The 18,194-nt window shown below is 40.4% G+C and overlaps 3 protein-coding genes across 4 annotated transcripts in view; all 3 read right to left on the bottom strand.

The window, feature by feature from the left end:
- Positions 1–1,449: 1,449 nt before the first annotated feature.
- On the bottom strand, positions 1,450–14,557 carry si:dkey-191g9.7. Of its 2 annotated transcripts, XM_040005083.1 has the most exons (3): positions 13,763–14,557; positions 8,941–10,046; positions 1,450–3,433 (listed from the first exon to the last, which is right to left on the bottom strand). In XM_040005083.1, the coding sequence occupies exon 3, from the start codon at positions 3,424–3,426 to the stop codon at positions 1,951–1,953; it is 1,476 nt and encodes a 491-aa protein (XP_039861017.1). In that variant the 5' UTR covers positions 3,427–3,433; positions 8,941–10,046; positions 13,763–14,557; the 3' UTR covers positions 1,450–1,950. The 2 variants fall into 2 exon arrangements, with proteins under 2 accessions (XP_039861017.1, XP_039861018.1); XM_040005084.1 differs by lacking the exon at positions 13,763–14,557 and having other exon boundaries at positions 8,941–10,086.
- Positions 14,558–15,331: 774 nt separating this feature from the next.
- On the bottom strand, positions 15,332–16,074 carry LOC120717200 (putative nuclease HARBI1; the record flags this gene model as incomplete). Its single annotated transcript, XM_040005081.1, has 3 exons — positions 15,639–16,074; positions 15,453–15,562; positions 15,332–15,367 (listed from the first exon to the last, which is right to left on the bottom strand). Coding segments are annotated over exons 1-3 (582 nt in total), but the record flags the coding sequence as incomplete, so codon positions are not given.
- A 1,167-nt stretch (positions 16,075–17,241) lies between these two features.
- Positions 17,242–18,194, bottom strand: part of ndst2a (N-deacetylase/N-sulfotransferase (heparan glucosaminyl) 2a) — a 35,122-nt gene continuing 34,169 nt past the window's right edge. Inside the window, exon 15 of the mRNA XM_040005077.1 lies at positions 17,242–18,194. This exon is cut by the window's right edge and continues 985 nt beyond it. The gene's annotated coding sequence lies outside the window, so the exon portion shown is untranslated.

Raw genomic sequence — 18,194 nt, 5'->3', positions numbered from 1 at the left:
CCAGATGCAGCTTTCTGCAATTTTTTCAAAGCTCTTACAAGGAAATTATTTCCTTCTAACTAAAAACAATTCTGAAGTATGATCACAAACTCATGTACACAAAGCGTTTTCTAGAAGGCTTTAATCTCCACATTTCAACTTTACTCTCAAAATATTATTCTGAAGTTAATCTAGAAATTTTGAATCTATTCTCATAATGATCAATAATATAGATTTTTTCTTAATGTGGTCCTAATATTCCTTTGTATCCCTCAGACCTCTGTGCTCAAACAGCAGGAGGGCCTGAAGTTTAATAATACCATGTAATGTCTTTATGTTTCCCTAAAGAGCATCTGCAACAAATAATAAATAATGTAGATTTTTAATGCAATGCTTTCTCTGTTAGCAGCAAACATTGCAATATTTTTATTGTTCTATAAGCTTTCATATCAGATCCTGAAACAGGACATCTGCTATGTACTTGCACAACTTCCATCAAATTTGCACTAAGTTTGAATTGTGTTTTTATATGTAATCTTTACTCTTGAACCATAAACAGCAGAGTCTGTAGATAAAGAGGTAAAAACTAAAACTGTTGGGAACGTGTGTTATAGATTCTCGGGGAGTTTTTTGTTAATCGGTCACATTTATAGTTTGCCTTGTAATCGGAAGGTTGCCGGTTCGAGCCCCGGCTTGGACAGTCTCGGCCGTTGTGTCCTTGGGCAAAACGCTTCACCCGTCGCCTACTGGTGGTGGTCAGAGGGCCCGGTGGCGGTCAGAGGGCCCGGTGGCGCCAGTGTCCGGCAGCCTCGCCTCTGTCAGTGCGCCCCAGGGTGGCTGTGGCTACAATGTAGCTGCCATCACCAGTGTGTGAATGTGTGGATGACTGAATGTAGTGTGAAGCGCTTTGGGGTCCTTAGGGACTAGTAAAGCGCTATACAAATACAGGCCATTTACCATCTTACTTTGATCTGCGACAAACTGACGTGATTTCCACATCTCCTTTATCAGGTTGTGGGACTGTATTTAAATTAATTAAAATCTTATTGTGTATTGTATCCTTTTTACAAAAGTGTTGCATTTTATTGGTATATGCTTTTGATCTTCACATTTTTTTTTTTTATTTTTTTTTTATCACAGTTTGATAACATCTCTGAGAAGGTGGCACTCATAGGGATCATTTTCTGTAGAAGGGTCATATGATGTGAACTCGCAGGGGAAACGCTGGGTTAACTTGAGTTGATAACCTTCACTCACTGTGTTTTACACACCACTGTGCAGTTAATCGTGAGTTATTATTATATTAAGATATGGGGAACTTCAGGCATTTTTCATTTTCATTCATGAAACACTCTTAATAAAAGGTAGAGATTCAGTTCAACAGCTAGAACTAGATTAGATGAAAACATTGACAATTTTAATGACCAATAAAAATGCAGCATTAAAGAGGTGAAACGTGTACGTTTTAGCAGTTTCCCAGAGAACTGTCATGGAGTCTGTTAACTCCAAAAGAATGAATGTTATTTAGACGTTGGTACTGTACTGTTTGTGCGAAACTGGCAGCGAAAAGAGATGTTGACTGAGCTAAACACCAATTTAATTAACAGTAATAGTGCACAGAAGCATATTATGGACTACTGATGAATGATGTCTGCATCCACTGAGAGATAAATAGAATATGTCCCTGGGTAATATTTCACTAAGAAATGATGGAACAAAAATTTGTTTTTTTGTTTTATTTCTTTTTAACATTTTCTTTGTCATAGTGATCTTTAATCATTATCAGGCTTTCATAATCTTTACAATATTTGAATAAGGATCACTTTCTGAAAAGTTTTTCCATTCAATTTGGTATAGAGGTTTGTCTTATAAGAATGCAGTATCATCCAGACATTTGAGGTTGACGCTATGAGCAGCCCTTGTGGCTACTAAGCACAGTGTTCAGGTCCTGTTCATCTGTCAGGTGCTCAGTTAATCAACAGCTGCAGAGCTGCAACTGCAGCAAGCCGGAGATTGGAGGTAGCCCATCATCCTTCTTTTTCTGTGACAGCCAGCATTCCTGACTTGCTGGGAGGGGTTGGGGTTTTGCTGTGAGAGCTTGGCTGCACGGTTTGCTGTCTCCTTGATCTGCAGCTCAAGGTGTTTCTGGATGGCGAGACCCAGCTCCTCAGGGTCCACGGAGGCCCCATAGACCTCCCATGTCATCCCTTCTGCATCCCACTTCACTTCCTTGACTGGGGACTTAGGTGCACCACTTGCTTTTTTGTCTCTGTCGCTGTCAGTCTGGCTAGAAGACATCTTACTCTTGTTAGCTTCTGCCAGATAGATCTGAGGGAACACATGAGAACCGGTGGTCTGATTTGTCTGCACGCCGATATCTCTCAGAACTTTTTGGGCTGTCATAGTTCCCATGTCATGCGTTGTGATTCTTTCTTGGCCAGTTGTCGTACTGCACCAGTCATCTTTACCTAAGTGTTTTTGGGAGCATTGTGGGCCAGTACCAGGTGGCAGTGAACTAATCCAGGAGCAGCTCAGATTGCAGCAACGCAGCAAATGTTTGGCATCTAAGCCAGTCTCACTAACAGAGGAGAAGAGGCGAGGCAGTGTAAGGTGGTTTCCTGCTGAAGAAGGTGGTACTGGAACCTGGATACTGGAGCCTGCCAGACGTGGCAGCATCTGCGAGGGGGCTGGAATAGGCTGAGGATGGCAGTAGGCAGCAAATGTATCCTCAAAATTGGCATGGTGGATATAGGAGCTGCAACAGTGTGGCTTGTCACATTTAGTGGAAAGAGGGCCGCCTTCTCCTTGACACTGTGCTTTGATATCTGCGTCATCAGATGAGATACAGAGACCTCTCCTCTGAGGATGCTGTAAGCTACAGTCTCCACTGCAAATAGTGGTAACAGTGTTGCACTGATGTAGCTGCATGGGCTGCTTGCAAGCCATCATGGAGTGAGTCTCAGCCTCTTGGACGCTTGCATCTCTGCTGTGGAAAGCAATTTCAGTTTTCGCCAAAGGCAAAGTGTCTGAGTGACTCCTGTGAACAATCAGGGAGGCCAGCTTCACATTCTGCTCTGTTCTGATGGTCTCAGGATAATTAGTGTTTGTATTCACAACTATCTCATCATTGTCTGAAAGTGTTTCTGTCACAACTGGGCGAAGTGGGTGATTTGAAGCCATGATGAGCGGGAAGTGTTCAGATGGGCTTTGTTGGTGTTTAGCAGTTTCTGTTGCAGTAGGAGTTGAATGACATTGTTCTTCACAGATTTCACTGGGGGATTTCTCCTGGCAGTTGTAACATGGTCGTTGAGGCAGTCCAGAGGGTGATGTTACTTGTGTAGGTGTCTCTGTGGTGTCAAAGACGGACTGGCTGGAAAAAATAGGCTGCAGTGGAATAGTTCCTCCCATTGGATGCAGCTCTGACATGGGACGCCCTGCCTCTGCCATGGAAGGCCTTTAGGAAGAAATACAACATATTGTGTAGGTGACAGCACAGATACAACAGAGCACAGAAAACAGAATAATAAATGCATACTTTAATACTGCATTCATTATTTAATTCAATAAAAATACTAATACTTATTTGTTCACAATAGTGAATTGTGATGTATTTTCCAGCTGACAAGATGAATTTATTGTAATCATGTGCAAAAAATAAGCACAGTCCACAAATGACTGTTTTTAAAATAGCTACAGTGCTACATGGTGCTGTAGTAACATAAATCATTACAAATTTTCAGTGTTTACCCAATTTTTAATAAATCACCATGGACTTATGCACTGTCCTTCTAGTGTACATGTTGAACAAAGTTGAAGATGGAGCTGCAAACAGGAGGAAACGAGGAAGACCACAAAAAAGATCCATGGCTGTAGTGAAGGAGGAGATGCAAACGGTTGGTGTGCCAGAGAAGAATGGTAAGGATAGGGTGAAATGAAGGCAGATGACCTGCTGTGGTGACCGTTCTAAGGCTTGCACATGCTATGCTCCATGTGAGCAATCCTTTAACCTCTAACCTGCCACCAGCTAAAGGTTTTTCCAATGTTTCTTTAAACTACTGTAAATCTTGAACAGTTTGTGCAATCTTAAAAATTCCAATGGTTTCTGAAAGGAGCGACTCAGTGCTTTTCACTGATATTAGAGTCATTAAGGTAATCACAAGCACAGCGTCACAGCAGCATCAGGAAGATGAAGGTCGAAAGAGAGTGCGAAGGAGTTATACAGAAAACTGACATTATGTTTGACATTTTGTTTTTGCTGTGTTTTTCATGTTTCGTGCCAAGTTTTTTGTATTTTTGTTATTTTAAATTTTACTTATCACCTATCAGCAAACGTGCACTGCCCAGCCTTCTTCCAGCACCTGAAAAAGCAGGGATTTGAGGCTTGTAGAACAGTGCAGAGTGGGTTGATTATCCACTCAGGAAAATGTTGGATAAAAGTGAGCACCAGCGCTGTGCAGAGATGTTTTAGGGTTAGGGTTAAGTTAAAAAGGAGCACACAGAACCAGGCTGAATAACAACAACCCACATTCATCAAGAATCTAATATGGGATCATATTGGTGACAGCACTTGGAACCATAAGGTAACAGATTTTTTAAAAACTGCAGGAAATAAACTAGACTCTGCCTGTGACTCACTCTTTGCCTCTCTTCCTCCTTCCATCTCCTCTGATCCATCACTCTCCACTTGCTGTTCATCTGACAACAAGGCACAATTTGCTATTGCACTGATCTATTACTTAATTATCCACACTTAAACTCGTTTCACCTAATCCATGATAAAGTAATGGCAGAAGAATGTTATAGAACCAAAGCACTGCAGTTTGTTTATTATTGTTTTTATAGTTGAGTAATAACTTAAAATCTATACACAAACACACACACGGACATACAGTGAGATTTTATACGTTCTCCACAATACTGTATATACTATGGCCACAATAAAAACTGATCCACAATCTTTTCCTTATTATTTATTCCTAGTGATATAATAATAATAAAGTAATAAGAGCAAAAAAATTAAGTCATACATATAAAATAATGTATTTATGATAATTCAGTTTGTTTGACTATTCACTCTGTGCAGGCAGAAAACTTATTAAATGTTTAAACTGTAGAAATAGAATCATTTTGCTGCTGTAAAATCAGCATTTTGTCATATTTGAAATATAAATCTAATATATTCTGTTTCTTATTTTCTTTAAAACAGAATCTGTGTGTGTGTGTGTGTGTGTGTGTGTGTGTTCTTACTATCATAATTATAATGCACATTAGATGTTTATTAGATGCCCCCCCGACTATGTGCTCCACAAATTATTTATGACCAGTGTTGGGTGTAACGCGTTACTGTAATTAAATTACTTTTCCACTGAAAGAGTAGAGTAACTGATTACTGTTCATTTTTAGGTATTTTAATTACAGTTACTTACAATGTACTTGCGTTACATGGTAAAATAATTAAACTGGCTGAATATTTAATTTCAATAATTAGTCTTCCAAACGTAGAAGTAAACTCTGCTGCTTTAACATGGCTGTAGTGCAGCTGCGCGTCATTTCACACCGGTTTGCTGCACAGTCGTTTTCTACAGCGGAAGCTGCCGGACTGAAGCGAGTGGCTGTTTTTTGAGGTGGACATATTCCCGTCTCTTCACTTTTCTGAAACGAGCAGACAAGAACATTACAGTAATATGTAAAAACTATGGGCTGCTGTTCATAGCACGAGTCATCTACTGAAGCGCCTGACACGGAGCATAGACGAACACTTCTGAGCGATCCTTGTTCATCATCCATGGATAACACCGCGGCAACTCCCGCTAAGCTGCAAAACCTGATTTTACTTCAGCAGCGCAGAAAGCGTCTGAAGGCGAGCTTAAAAACGACTGCAGGCTACACTGTGGAAGAGATGCTGCCGCTGCGTACTGCAGAGTCTCCGTCTTTAAAAATGTATTTATTATTTAAAGAGTTTAATTTCTATCGTCTGCCACTCGAGGTTTAGAGGGATTTTAAGAAGTATTTGGTGAAATTACTTATTTAGTAATTAAGTTACTTTTCAGACACAGTAATTAGATAAGTATTTAAATACAATATTGACTAAGTAATTAGTAATTAATTACTTTTTTAAAGTAACTTACCCAACACTGGTTATAACTATAGAATAAATAGTGTTTCTCGCTCATTTCTCATATCTAGTGGTATTTTCACATACAAGCTTGGAATATTTCCTCATTAGAGAAATTAGTTTTCATCCCCTAAAGCTAGACTTGGTAACCTGGGAGGGATTGCCAAGGCAACTGCCTCTGGCCACTTTTGCCACTGCCTGCCGCAAAGTAATAGACCACTCCAAATCTTCCTTAGATTAGATCCACAAGGCAGGCTCCCAGTATTTCTGCTCTGTGTGAGGTTACTTGGTTATATTATCTCCATAACGGTCATCTGATGAGAACCATTCATCAATCCAGCCACCTTTCAGAAAAGCTATTTTCTGCTGCTTGACCAGCAAACTGACAGCTTCACTTTCACACTCAGCTCTCGCTTCACTACAGTGTAGAGCCTGATCATCGAGCTCCCTCCCTAGAACCGGCTCCAGGATAGGGCCTCATCCTCCCTTTAACCCTAACCAGTTGCAGCAGATGGCCACCGATTCTTAAGTCTGGTTCTGCCTGATGTTTCTTCCTGTGAAAAGCGAGGGGGGTCATCTGACTGTTGGAAGTTTTTCTGTTTTCATGTTATTATTGTGCGACCTTTCCCCCCTTAAATAGTTTAGAAATTCTACTCAATTCAGTTTAATTGAATAAACCCTATTTGGGCAGGATAGACTGGTCCCTTGATTCAATTCTTTTTATAGGGGTCGGGTGAATCGCTCCGTCTTATCCAGGACACAGAACTGTAAAATAATCACTTTAGGGCTTAAAAAAAAAGTTGAATAAACAGAAAGCGTATTAACACTGGCACCTTGAATGTCTTTCCAAGTCATTCCAGCCAACTTTCACCCTTGAGTATAGAGCAATAAATAATATAAAACCATAATTTTTGTTTGTACACACCCAGTCAAAAGTTTGGACACACCTTCCTGTTTAATAGTTCTTGACTTTCAATACTTGTGAGACTGTCAGGGTTCATTGGTGGAATTTCTTGCCTTCTTAATGGAGTTGGGACCATGAGTTGTGTTGTGCAGAAGTCAGGTTGGTAAACAGCTGACAGCCCTATTTGACGGTTGTTAGAATTAATATTTTGGCAAGAACTGCAAAAACCATCAAGTGCTATGAAGAAACCGACTCACACAAGGACGCCCCGGGAATGGAAGAGCAAGAGTCACCTCTGCTGCTGAGGATAATTCATCCGAGTCACCAGCCTTTGTGTTTAGTTGGACCTTCATTTATTTTTCAACAGCACAATGACCCCAAACACACCTCCAGGCTGTGTGAGGGCTATTTTTCCAACAAGGAGAGTGGAGTGCTGCGGCAAATGGCTTGGCCTCCATAGTCACCTGACCTAAACTCAGTAGAGATGGTTTGGGATGAGATGGAGCGCAGAGTGAAGGCAAAGGACCAACAAGTGCTCAGCATCTCTGGGAGCTCCTTCAAGACTGCTGGAAAACCATTTCAGGTGACGACCTCATGAAGCTCATGGAGAGAAGGCCATTGAATGAGAAGGTGTGTCCACATTTTTGACTTGTAGTGTAAATCTACTGGTGATGGATACACCAAGAGGGTTGTCTTTTATCTCTTATTGTTCTCCACATATAGGTTCAGAAAGGTTTGGTGTTTGAAGGCAAATTCATAATAATAAAAACCGTAAAAAACGAATAAAAACCAGAGAATTTGTCCTTGGTTACTTCCTGCCTCTGCTTTCATCCCTTCTCTCTATCCAAAGACCTGCGGCATTCAGCTCTGTGCAAGGTGAGCCTCTTCATTAGTTTATGGTGGTGTTTTTAATTTGTTATATTGTACATCTTGTTGAGAGAGTCCATGTTCTGCTGCTATTTGTGGATGATATCTACTCTGCAGTGCATGGTATCTGTACAGATCTGTGAGAATTCTCCAGATCAATGTAACGTGAAAGCCCTCGTATCCATATTTATGCAAACATATAGAACATTTAAAGGACACATGCACAATCACTCTATCATTCAATCATTCTGCTAAATGGCTGTTTTTTGTTTTTTTTAAATAGGAGTTTTCTACTCTGCTGGAGGACTCGAAGCACTCTATGGAACCTGCTTCATTCTCCCATTCATATAAACATTTTTCTACACCTGCTTTCTATCCAACATTAACACTGATGGACACATTGGAGAACAACATGGAGGTCATATTGTTTTGTATTCTTATAGAATTTGGCAATCAACTTTGCCTGTATAAAAGTCACTGCACACCACTGAGATTCAGACATTTCAAGCACGTCCTCTGTAGCTGTTACAGGCTCAACTTCACTGGCTCTTTGCCGCTTACACAAAATCAAGGTGAGGTTACAATGCTAGTGAACGACAACCCCATTTTTATTCCACTTCTATACTTCTTTTTAACTCACTATTCTTCCTTAAATAGTGAACTATTATTTTAAAATATTAGCAGCTTTATTTTTGTCTCAGTAATAGCTGACTGGATCTCTTTAATATGAGAACGTGTTTTTTTAAAGCACTGTAATACAAGTCACAGGAACCCTACTGTCAGCGGTGGTACAGATTTAGATTGTTCCAATTATAGCCCATGGGAAATTTTCAGATATTGGCTAATTCAAGGAAAAGAAGTAAAACATATCAGGCTGCTGGAATTACTCTAGTGAACTGAACCACCTGGAACCAGATCGGATCCTTTTGCACACCCTTGTCTCTATTGGAAACAGAATCATGAAGATGATGCACAGACAGACGTGGTAAGAAGTGCATACATGTAGAACCCATTCATACAGCAGTGCCTGTATCAGAAGAAAAGATGGTTAGGTCCTTTTCTTCAACCAGCTTACCTTTACAGTGATCTACTTGCTGCTGACACTGTCCTCTTCCTTTTGTGTGTTGGGTGATGGTTGCAGTTCCTTAGAAAGCCCTCCTCCTCCTCATATCCACAGGTGACCCCTTTCCCTCTCTCTGTCTAACTCCACTTCATTCACGCACATCCGATCCTTTTCTTCTCCTTTTTTCCTCAGCAGCTCCCAGCTGTGCACAAAATGGAGGAGACCTCGAGATAATCCCCCCTTGCATCTGATTAGAAATGCCAGGATGCAATCTTCAAATCTCGTGTTCTGTAATGGCGAGTCAGCCTGCTTTGTAGTTGCCTTATCCGGCTATAGAAGGAGATGGGTGGAGGGGGAGGGGGAACGATGGGAGGAGATAGTCAGGCAGCTGGCGTGTTTGCCCCTCCACCTGGGAAGCAGGGCTGACGTATGAATGAATGTGTACATGACAGAGAAATAAAGACAACAGGCTGTCTGTCCTTGTCCATCTCAGCGTTTACACTTTCTTCTTTTCTTCTTCTGCGTAGTTCCACTCTGACCTCAGGTAGTGCTTCAGTCTCAAACTGTTTTTCCTCTTCTTATTTCTTGCTCTACCTCGCTGCCGCTCTGCCACCCAACACCAACCCACTCTTCAGCACTTTCTCTGTTGCTATGGAAACTGCAATACTCTTTTTTTCCCCCCACGTAGGAATGACACAACTAAAACCAATCAGCTGGGGACTTTTAATGTGTATGACCGACTCTGTCATTCAACTCACTGATTTGTATTTTCATTTGTGACAGAAAACATGAAAAGAGCACACCTATGATAATTAACATATAACTAACTATATCTATATATTTGTCATTTATTTTTGTGTCATCTGGCTTTATAAATAATATATAAATAAAGCTCTGTATCACCTGCATAGCAATTCAAATTTTGACTAGGTCTCATTTTTAAAACAATTTCTGCTTAATTCAGAAAGTTAAAGCCACGACTGTATGGTACATCTCAGACGCAAAGACGTGCCATAATAAAACACAACAAAGATGAGAAAGGAGGTCCCTGAACTGGTTGTCAGCTAAAATCTTCCCCAACGTTGCTGGAAGGTGGCCAAACTGCAGAATTCATCTTCCTGCAAGAAAAGAAAAAGATTCATCTTCCTGCAAGAAAAGAAGAAGATTCTGCTTTTAAAACGGAAGGAAATGGTTTCTTCAGCTAAAAAAAGAAAGAAAAAGAAATAGATATTTTTATGCAACAGTGGGAAATGTAACCCAGGTACAGGTTCGTTTGTATGGGGAGGTTGTCCTAATTGTGTGTGTAAGGGCTGGGTGGGTGGTGGATGACAGCTGTGCAAAGATTAAGGCTTAGATATTCTCGGAGCAGCTCTGTGTTTCTGTTATACGACTGCTGATTGCATTTGCCAAATGTATTAAAGTATATCTCTTTATATCTGCAGTTTGTGTGTTAGAACTTGCAGTTATTTTGAAGCAGTCTTATTTCTTCCACTTTCTTTTGTTATGTCCAAGTCTCACTTTGTGCTCACTGCTGCCTCTGACTCAGATTCCAGACAGGTTCTGCTTCAGGCTTTGCTGCAATGTGGGCTGTTCATGTAGCAACCATCACCCACAATATGACAGGATTATTATGCTACTCCACTTCAGAGGCATGACTTTAGAGTGTCATCTATTTAATCATTCACATGCAGCAGGTGGCACTTACTTCAAGGGCAAACTCCTCAGGTATCAGACCAGGATGCTGCACCAATCTATATGTCAGTTTCCTTAGACACCTTATTCATGAGCACGTCCCATGAATTCCACATCTGAATTTATGTTTCCACTCAGGTGAGAGAGCCTTATGGCTGAACCTGTCAGGCCTGTGAGCCAATCAAGGGTCTTTTTGGCCCAGCTTTGTAGTAAATGAGACAACAGAAAGCGACAGGGAGAAGCCTTCAATCTCTGCTTACCCAGACACCTGACCCACAGCCTCAGCAATGAAACTGAATTGAAAATGAAGGCATCAAATTTTATAATACATAAGACTGTAGACTGGTGCATAATAAGCAAGCAAATAAGCCAGAAAATAGAGATTTTTGGTGAGAAACCTGTCTTGAAGCACACAGAGATATAGCTGTGCAGGAACTGGGATTTCATCATGGTGGAAGCTAGAGTTTAAAAGAAAGAGGGAATTCATTATGTTTTTTTAAACATGAAGTGTAGTTTTGGTCTTCTTTTGCTGCTGGTTTGGTGAATTTTAGTCAGCGAGTAATGAAAGTTGCAGTTTTGGAATCTGCAAAATGTCGGCTGTTATGGAGCTAAATCAGGGTCAAAAGTTTTATTCATTAAAAAAAAAAAAAGTCATTTGAAACTGAAATTCTAAGTGTTGATATTTCAAAACTAAAAAACTAAAAAAATATTTGTTTAAAAAACAAATAAACCATTTTATTTTTAAGGTGGCAGCACGGTGGTTAGCACTGTTGCCGCACAGCAAGAAGGTCCTGAGTTCAATTCCAACATCAGGCCGGGGTCTTTCTGTGTGGAGTTTGCATGTTCTCCCCGTGTCTGCGTGGGTTCCCTCCGGGTACTCCGGCTTCCTCCCACCGTCCAAAGACATGCAGCTTGTGGGGATAGGTTAATTGATTAATCCAAATTGTCACTAGGTGTGAATGTGCGAGTGAATGTGAGTGTGAATGGTTGTCTGTCCCTGTGTGTTGGCCCTGCGACAGACTGGCGACCTGTCCAGGGTGTACCCCGCCTTTTGCCCTATGACAGCTGGGATAGGCTCCAGCGCCCCCCGCGACCCTGAAAAGGATAAGCGAATGGATGGATGGATTTTTAAATCCTTTTTTTTTTTTTACAGTTTCAATTTTTTAAACAATCAACGTAAATTATGCACGTGAGCAGCAGAAAAACAATCTACATGTACTCACATGTAGACAACATCGGCTCAGGCCCACTACTGTTGAACAGTCTTAATAAAAATACTTAAATGTGCAGACGCAGCCCATACAAATACTGATTGGTTAAAAGAAAATATCCTTCCATACAAACCAGACTATAAACCAACACAAAAAGTCAGAAGAAAAGACAAGACACATGAAAACATTCCAGTTTGAGTGTAATAGTTTAAAATCACATTTATTTGGCCACCAGATGCCCATGTTATACTGTTCCAAAAAATGCATTCTTTTTCCAAAATAATCGTTCCAAATGATTCAATCACCCGAAACATTGCATTTCTGTTATCACTAAAGATAATCCTAAACTAAATAGAAATAGCTCTGCATCAGGCTAAATCCCTTTAATGAGGGTCCCTGACTATATTGTTACGTCCTTGGGCTAGTGGTAACCTGGGGATAACAACAAATGTGACACCCCACTCCAACTCCACCCAAGAAAGAGCCAAAATTCTGAGCAATTGCAAATGCTATGCAGCTGTTTATTGACTTCGGCAGTGAGCTATGCCAAAATAACTAACAAAAGGTCCCTAGCCCAACCTCAACAGAAAAAACAACATCTCATGTACACACATGGGAGGGAGGAGAGAGAAAAACCCACAACCATATCCTCTGGTGGGAGGAGTCACACATAAACACATGCATATATGACCCACATGATCTTGGGTCATAACACTATGTTCCACTCTCCATCATGAATTGCCAACGCTAATCCTGAGAGAAGTTGCAACCCCTCATTAATTAGCCAGTGGCTCTTCCCACTTGTTGAAACAGCAATTAAATACCAATTAAGGATTAAACAAATTAATAACAATGTTCAATTTGTCATTCAAATATAATAATAACAATGAGTTAACAGTGGGAACATTATTAAAAATGCCCCAATTCTGCAGATGTTTTAAATCAACAGGTTCTTTAACCTCACCAAACTCCACCCCTCCTTCTTACTACACTTGGTACATTCCCTTCCAGGAACTTTACCATAAAAGGAGTCCAAACGACCCAGGCGAAACATTTGAAGCATTTTTGCCAGAATGTGAAGAGGCTTCAAAACAATTTGAAAGCCATCTCCACAGTGACATCTGCTGGCCGACATGGCTATCACTACATCTTGATAGTGCTTTTCTGTGAAACAATGACGCACACATCCTGCACAATTTCAAACAAAGCTACTAATTATACCAGACAGTCAATAACTGTGATCAGCAGATGTTTTGGAGAAATTCTCTACGAAACAAGGAAAGAAAAATAATGAGACTGTTAAAGATCTGTGACTGTAGTGACCAGTGTGCTTCAATAAAATTTGTGCTGCTCACAATAAATCAGTTTATAAGTAAAACATACAGAGGAAAGACTGCAGTGTTCACTGTAAGAACCACACCAATTTACAGCTGTGGGCTGAGCTCTTGGGCTCCGTCAGCTTTGTCTTTGCTCACAGCCCTGAAACTATGGATGTGTTTGGTTAACTTTTAAGTTTTCTGGGAATTCGTGCCATCAGGTTTGTTCTACACACTGTTGAGCAAAGCTAGAAGCTGGCATAGAGTTAAGTTCAATTTATAAATTGAACCTAAATATCTATAGTTAAATGAAAAGACTGCGTTTTTCTTCTTTATAAAAAGTTAACATTCATCACATTTTCATGGGGTAATTCTGACAGCCCATTTTACACACACATTTAAATCATCCTCTGCTGAACTTGAACTATATCTTGTAACACTGGCATGATGTTTTACTGCGAGTCTGGAGTTTTGGTCATAGTGAACCTGCAGTATCGCCCGTTGTTATTAGTTTTGTTTTTAGATATTCACAATAGAAGCGGCAGTGAAACTAAAAGGAAAGGAAAAAAACAATTGTTTATCACCGAGAGTGATATGAACATATTTAGAACTTACCGGAATGAAAATGTCTGGGGCACACCAACAGATATTTGGAGATGGAAGAGAACTATCTAGACTAGACGCCTTCTTTTGGTAACATCCCATACATTAGCTGCCTCATGTTGCTTCCAGGTGGGGAAAAGATAAACCATTTTCAAACTCATTCCCTTGCCGTTATCCGTGTGCTTTCGCTAGCGCTTTGTTTGGCCCAGAAACATGGCGCCTCAACCCAAAATCATGGCCACGCCCCCTCTCGTGACATCACGCTCCAAAGCCCTAATCCATGCGTCACTTCCGGTATTTCAGACAATCCCTTTCCGTCAAGAGCCACTTGTTAATTTGTTGCAGACTTGTTAAAGTGTTTTCTGAAATGTTATTTTGTTGTCATTTTTTTGTGGGTTTTTTTTTTTTTTTTTATGTAAAAGTGTTTTCGGAAATGTAATTTTATTGTTGATGTTGTAAATGTGATTTGCACTTCCCAGCCATAGTATTTAGCTACTCAGGTTAAACATGATATATATATAGTTAGTTATGGCTATGGATTGAAAATACCCCCCCGATAACGGCTGCACCTCTAAAACAATTTTGCCTGCCTTATCTCACTTTTTTAATTTCAAAAATTCAACAGAAAAATTCACAGACATATTTTTTATAAGTTTTTTAAGGTTGTGGTGTTAATTTTTAAGTAACATGAGCCCAGCAGCAGCAGCAGCAGCAATGCTAGGCTAACACTAACTACCTAGCAAAATTATAAACCTGGGCCCTATTTCAGGAAGCCGGTTTAGAAAACTCAGAGTGAAAAACGATACTCAGGGTTGAGTAACCCCGAACACTGTCCAACTCGGAATATTCGGTTTCAGAAAGGCTGATAACAATTAGTTCAATCAACGCGGAGTTGCTTTAACCCCAAGTTAAGCGTGTGCACGAGGATACATAAAGCCCTGATTAGTGGAGCACAAATTAAGCGAGTCACCATGGAGACGGAGGGAAAGAAGGCGCGGTCAATGTATTTTACAGCGCTTGAGGCGGAAATTCTGATGGTAGCATATGCCGATAACATGCAAATTCCGCGGAAAAAAAGTAACACAGCCTCAGCTGCAAAAGAAAGGGAGCATGCATGGCAAAACATAGCCGACAGAGTCAATGCGTGAGTGTTAATTTAAACATTGATCTAGGGATTTCCACCCATTTAACACGTTATTTTATTATATGTTATTTTATTTTTTATTTCATACATTTTATTTTGTGACGTGATTTGAGCGCAGGTGCAACCCAACAGGCCCCAAACGTTCCTGGCAGCAAGTAAAAATGAAATATAAAAATATAGTCCAAACAGGTAAGGTGTAATTGTATTATGAGCCATAGTGCTTGGTCTGTTTGTAAATCAATTGCAGTTAGAAGCTACATTAATTTCCCCTCTGTAAACACTTATTGAAATTATCTGAGCACATTACAAGTACATATTTGCTTACTCTGTATGCTCAAATGTGACCCGTTATAGCCAACAGAAAAAAAAGCGGAGGCCCGAAAAACAGGTGGGGGTCCACCACCACCACCACTCACAGAGGCTGAGCAGTTGGCTTCCACATTTGTGATAATGTTGGCAGCATCACATATGATCTTCACAGTGCAGAGAACACAAATTAGCATCCATTACTATAATGAAATAATTTGTTAGTTTGAAATGCTACAGGGAACTATGTACCTGTACATTAATGCTGTGGAAAGACTTCCTGTTCACATAGTCTCCTTCATTTACTGAAGGAGCAATGATTGGAATGTGAGTGCCATCTATACAGCCAATCACGCCTGGGAACCGTGAAAATAAATGTAAAATTTAAGTAGTAGTTCAAATATCACCACATCATGAATTAAGTTTTGTTCATCCTGATACCTGCAATTTTGTGGAATCCCTCTTTGATAAATCTTGTGGGTCTATGACCGGGGAACACCACAAACGAGTACAGGAGACGTTTCAGTGCAACTGTAACATTCCTGACTGCCCGACAGACGGTAGCCTTGGAAACGTGCTCAGCGTCACCAATATTATACAGAAAGCTCCCGTTTGCAAAAAACCGAAGTGCAATACAAATAATATGTACAGAACTGAGAGCATGTCCGCGATGTGTCACATGAGCAATATTAGGCCTGAGGATGTTATTCAAATAAATTATAGATTGTGCTGAAAAACGGTAACGTTCACACAGGAAATCATCAGGAAATGATAAAATGTCCGAACGCGCTCTAATCACTCTCTCCCGGCGGAGAGCTCTGCGGAGAATTTGGGCTTCAACATCTACTGGCTCTTCAAGGAAGGGACACGCCATGTCTGACACTTCCTACAGTCAGGTTTCTGACAAAGAGGCGGAGAAAGTCAGGGTTAGTTGAAGTAAACCTGCTAGGGGGCAGGTTAGCTTCACGGAGTGTGTCGTCATAGTAACTCACTCAAAATTAATCTAAACTCGCTTTGTGAAACCGAAAACCCAGAGTTTTCGTTATCTCAGGGTATACTTACTCAGAGTTTGCACTAAACCGGCTTCCTGAAATAGGGCCCTGGTGCTAAACTAAGAGAAGCCACAAAATCAGTTTGAATAACAGTAAACATTTACTCACCAAGTCAATGTATCAGGTAAAGATCCACAGCAATGACAACAATAATATTTGAGCTGAAGCTTCTCCAGGCTGTTTTCCACAGCATCTTTGTCGTGTCTTCGTCCACTTACCAACCAGTCGCCCTTGCTGAGCCTGGTTCTATTGAAGGTTTCTTCCTGTTAAAAGGGAGTTTTTTCTTCCCACTGTTGCCCAAGCGCTTACATGTGATTGTTGAGGTTTTCTGTTTGTTTTGGATTATTGTAGGATCTTTACCTTATAATATAAAGCACCTTGAGGCAGTAGTTGAGTGTGAGTATGGGCGATAGATTACAAATAAAAGTTTTTTGGGGGTTTTCCCAGTATGACTCGGGGGTGTTGATTCACTTTAATTAACACAATCATCCTGTTGTAACTAGGTTTCTGTAGGGCAGAGTACGTCAATATGACGATCACTTATTAAATCATGTTTAAATTGTTTTGTGCTGGGAGCAGACAGTTTCTATGGGAATGGGGTTTTGGGAGGATAACAGGAGGAGATCAGATACAAAGTGGCATCTAAGAATGCAACTCTGCTTACTACGGATAATCACGTTTTCAGGGGTTTAATACATTTAACCAGATTTCTAGAGCTGCTCCATGCAAAGTGGGATAAATGCCGTCTCACCTAAGAAGATCAGGTTTTACACAGAAAGTTTCTCAATTATATATAAAACTGTTTTTTCTTTAACCATTAACAATTCCTATTAGCAGACTGTAGTACAAAGCTTCACAGTGGGTCTCTAACAAAGCTCAAACTCTGCTTTTCAACACTTGAGTAGCACAGGTGAAAAAGGAACTCAAACAGTGTTCTGGTGAAACAGGTGGAGGTTTTCTTGAGGCCTTGAAAACAAAGACAGCTGAAATATTTTCAGTCTCTATGTGTTTATTAGAGATGATACAATGTTGGTCTTTTTGACAGTTGTGCTAAACAAACAGAAAACAAGACAGAAACTTTCAACAGATCGCCTTAGTAACTCTGGTGTCCATTTTCTTGTCCTATGACAGCTGTGAGTGGGGTAATGACAGCTGAGAAATCTGCAAGTCCACAGAATCCTCCACAGCATATGTTCACATTATTTTCATACTCAAACATGTCAGTGAGCCCTAATGCTCTGTAGTTGGGGGCACTGTCACTTTGCAGTAGACCAGGATAGGAACATTTCAAAGGATACAGGTGATCACTTGGAACTCGTCCCTTTAAGGGACAAGTAGAGCTAAATCATGCCAGTGAAATGCCCCTCACGTTATAATAGAAAGACCAGGTTTTTCCTTTAATTTGTCAAATTTTGTGTGCATATACATTTTTCCCTTTTCTCCGACACGGCTACTCTTACAGAGATGCTTATGGCCGTCTCACAGTCAAACACAGCCCACACTGGTCCACAGCCATGCCTTGCTACCACACCGTGCCAGGATCAGCGTAACCAGTTTATCACTACCAAAATGTAAAGAAGTGAAAAACATAAGTTAACATTACACTACCCAAAATAATACAGTTCACACTCTCCCAGTTGGTTAAGTTCAGTTGACATCTCCAAACTGCCCTGAGGTCATCAGGGCTACGACAGCTTTGATACTCAAAAGACGAAGCCTGTGGTTTAAACTGAAGTTTGAAAGACAGCAGACTTATAGCAGCCTTTGATAATAATACATTTTAAAATTCTGTCACTTTTGGATCCTAAATCACTAGAATTTAGGAGAGCATTTGCCTTTAAACAAATATTTTAGTTTAGAAGTTGACCATTTTCTTCCTGCACTCTAGTCAGCTAGGATCTGAGAGCGTTCCAGCTTCAGTGTTGTCTGTTGATGTTGGGAT

This window comes from Simochromis diagramma, unplaced genomic scaffold (assembly GCF_900408965.1).
Source record: "Simochromis diagramma unplaced genomic scaffold, fSimDia1.1 OVJJ01000309.1, whole genome shotgun sequence".
In the NCBI taxonomy this organism is placed as follows: domain Eukaryota; kingdom Metazoa; phylum Chordata; class Actinopteri; order Cichliformes; family Cichlidae; genus Simochromis; species Simochromis diagramma.
This window is presented reverse-complemented; position numbering and strand designations above follow the sequence as displayed.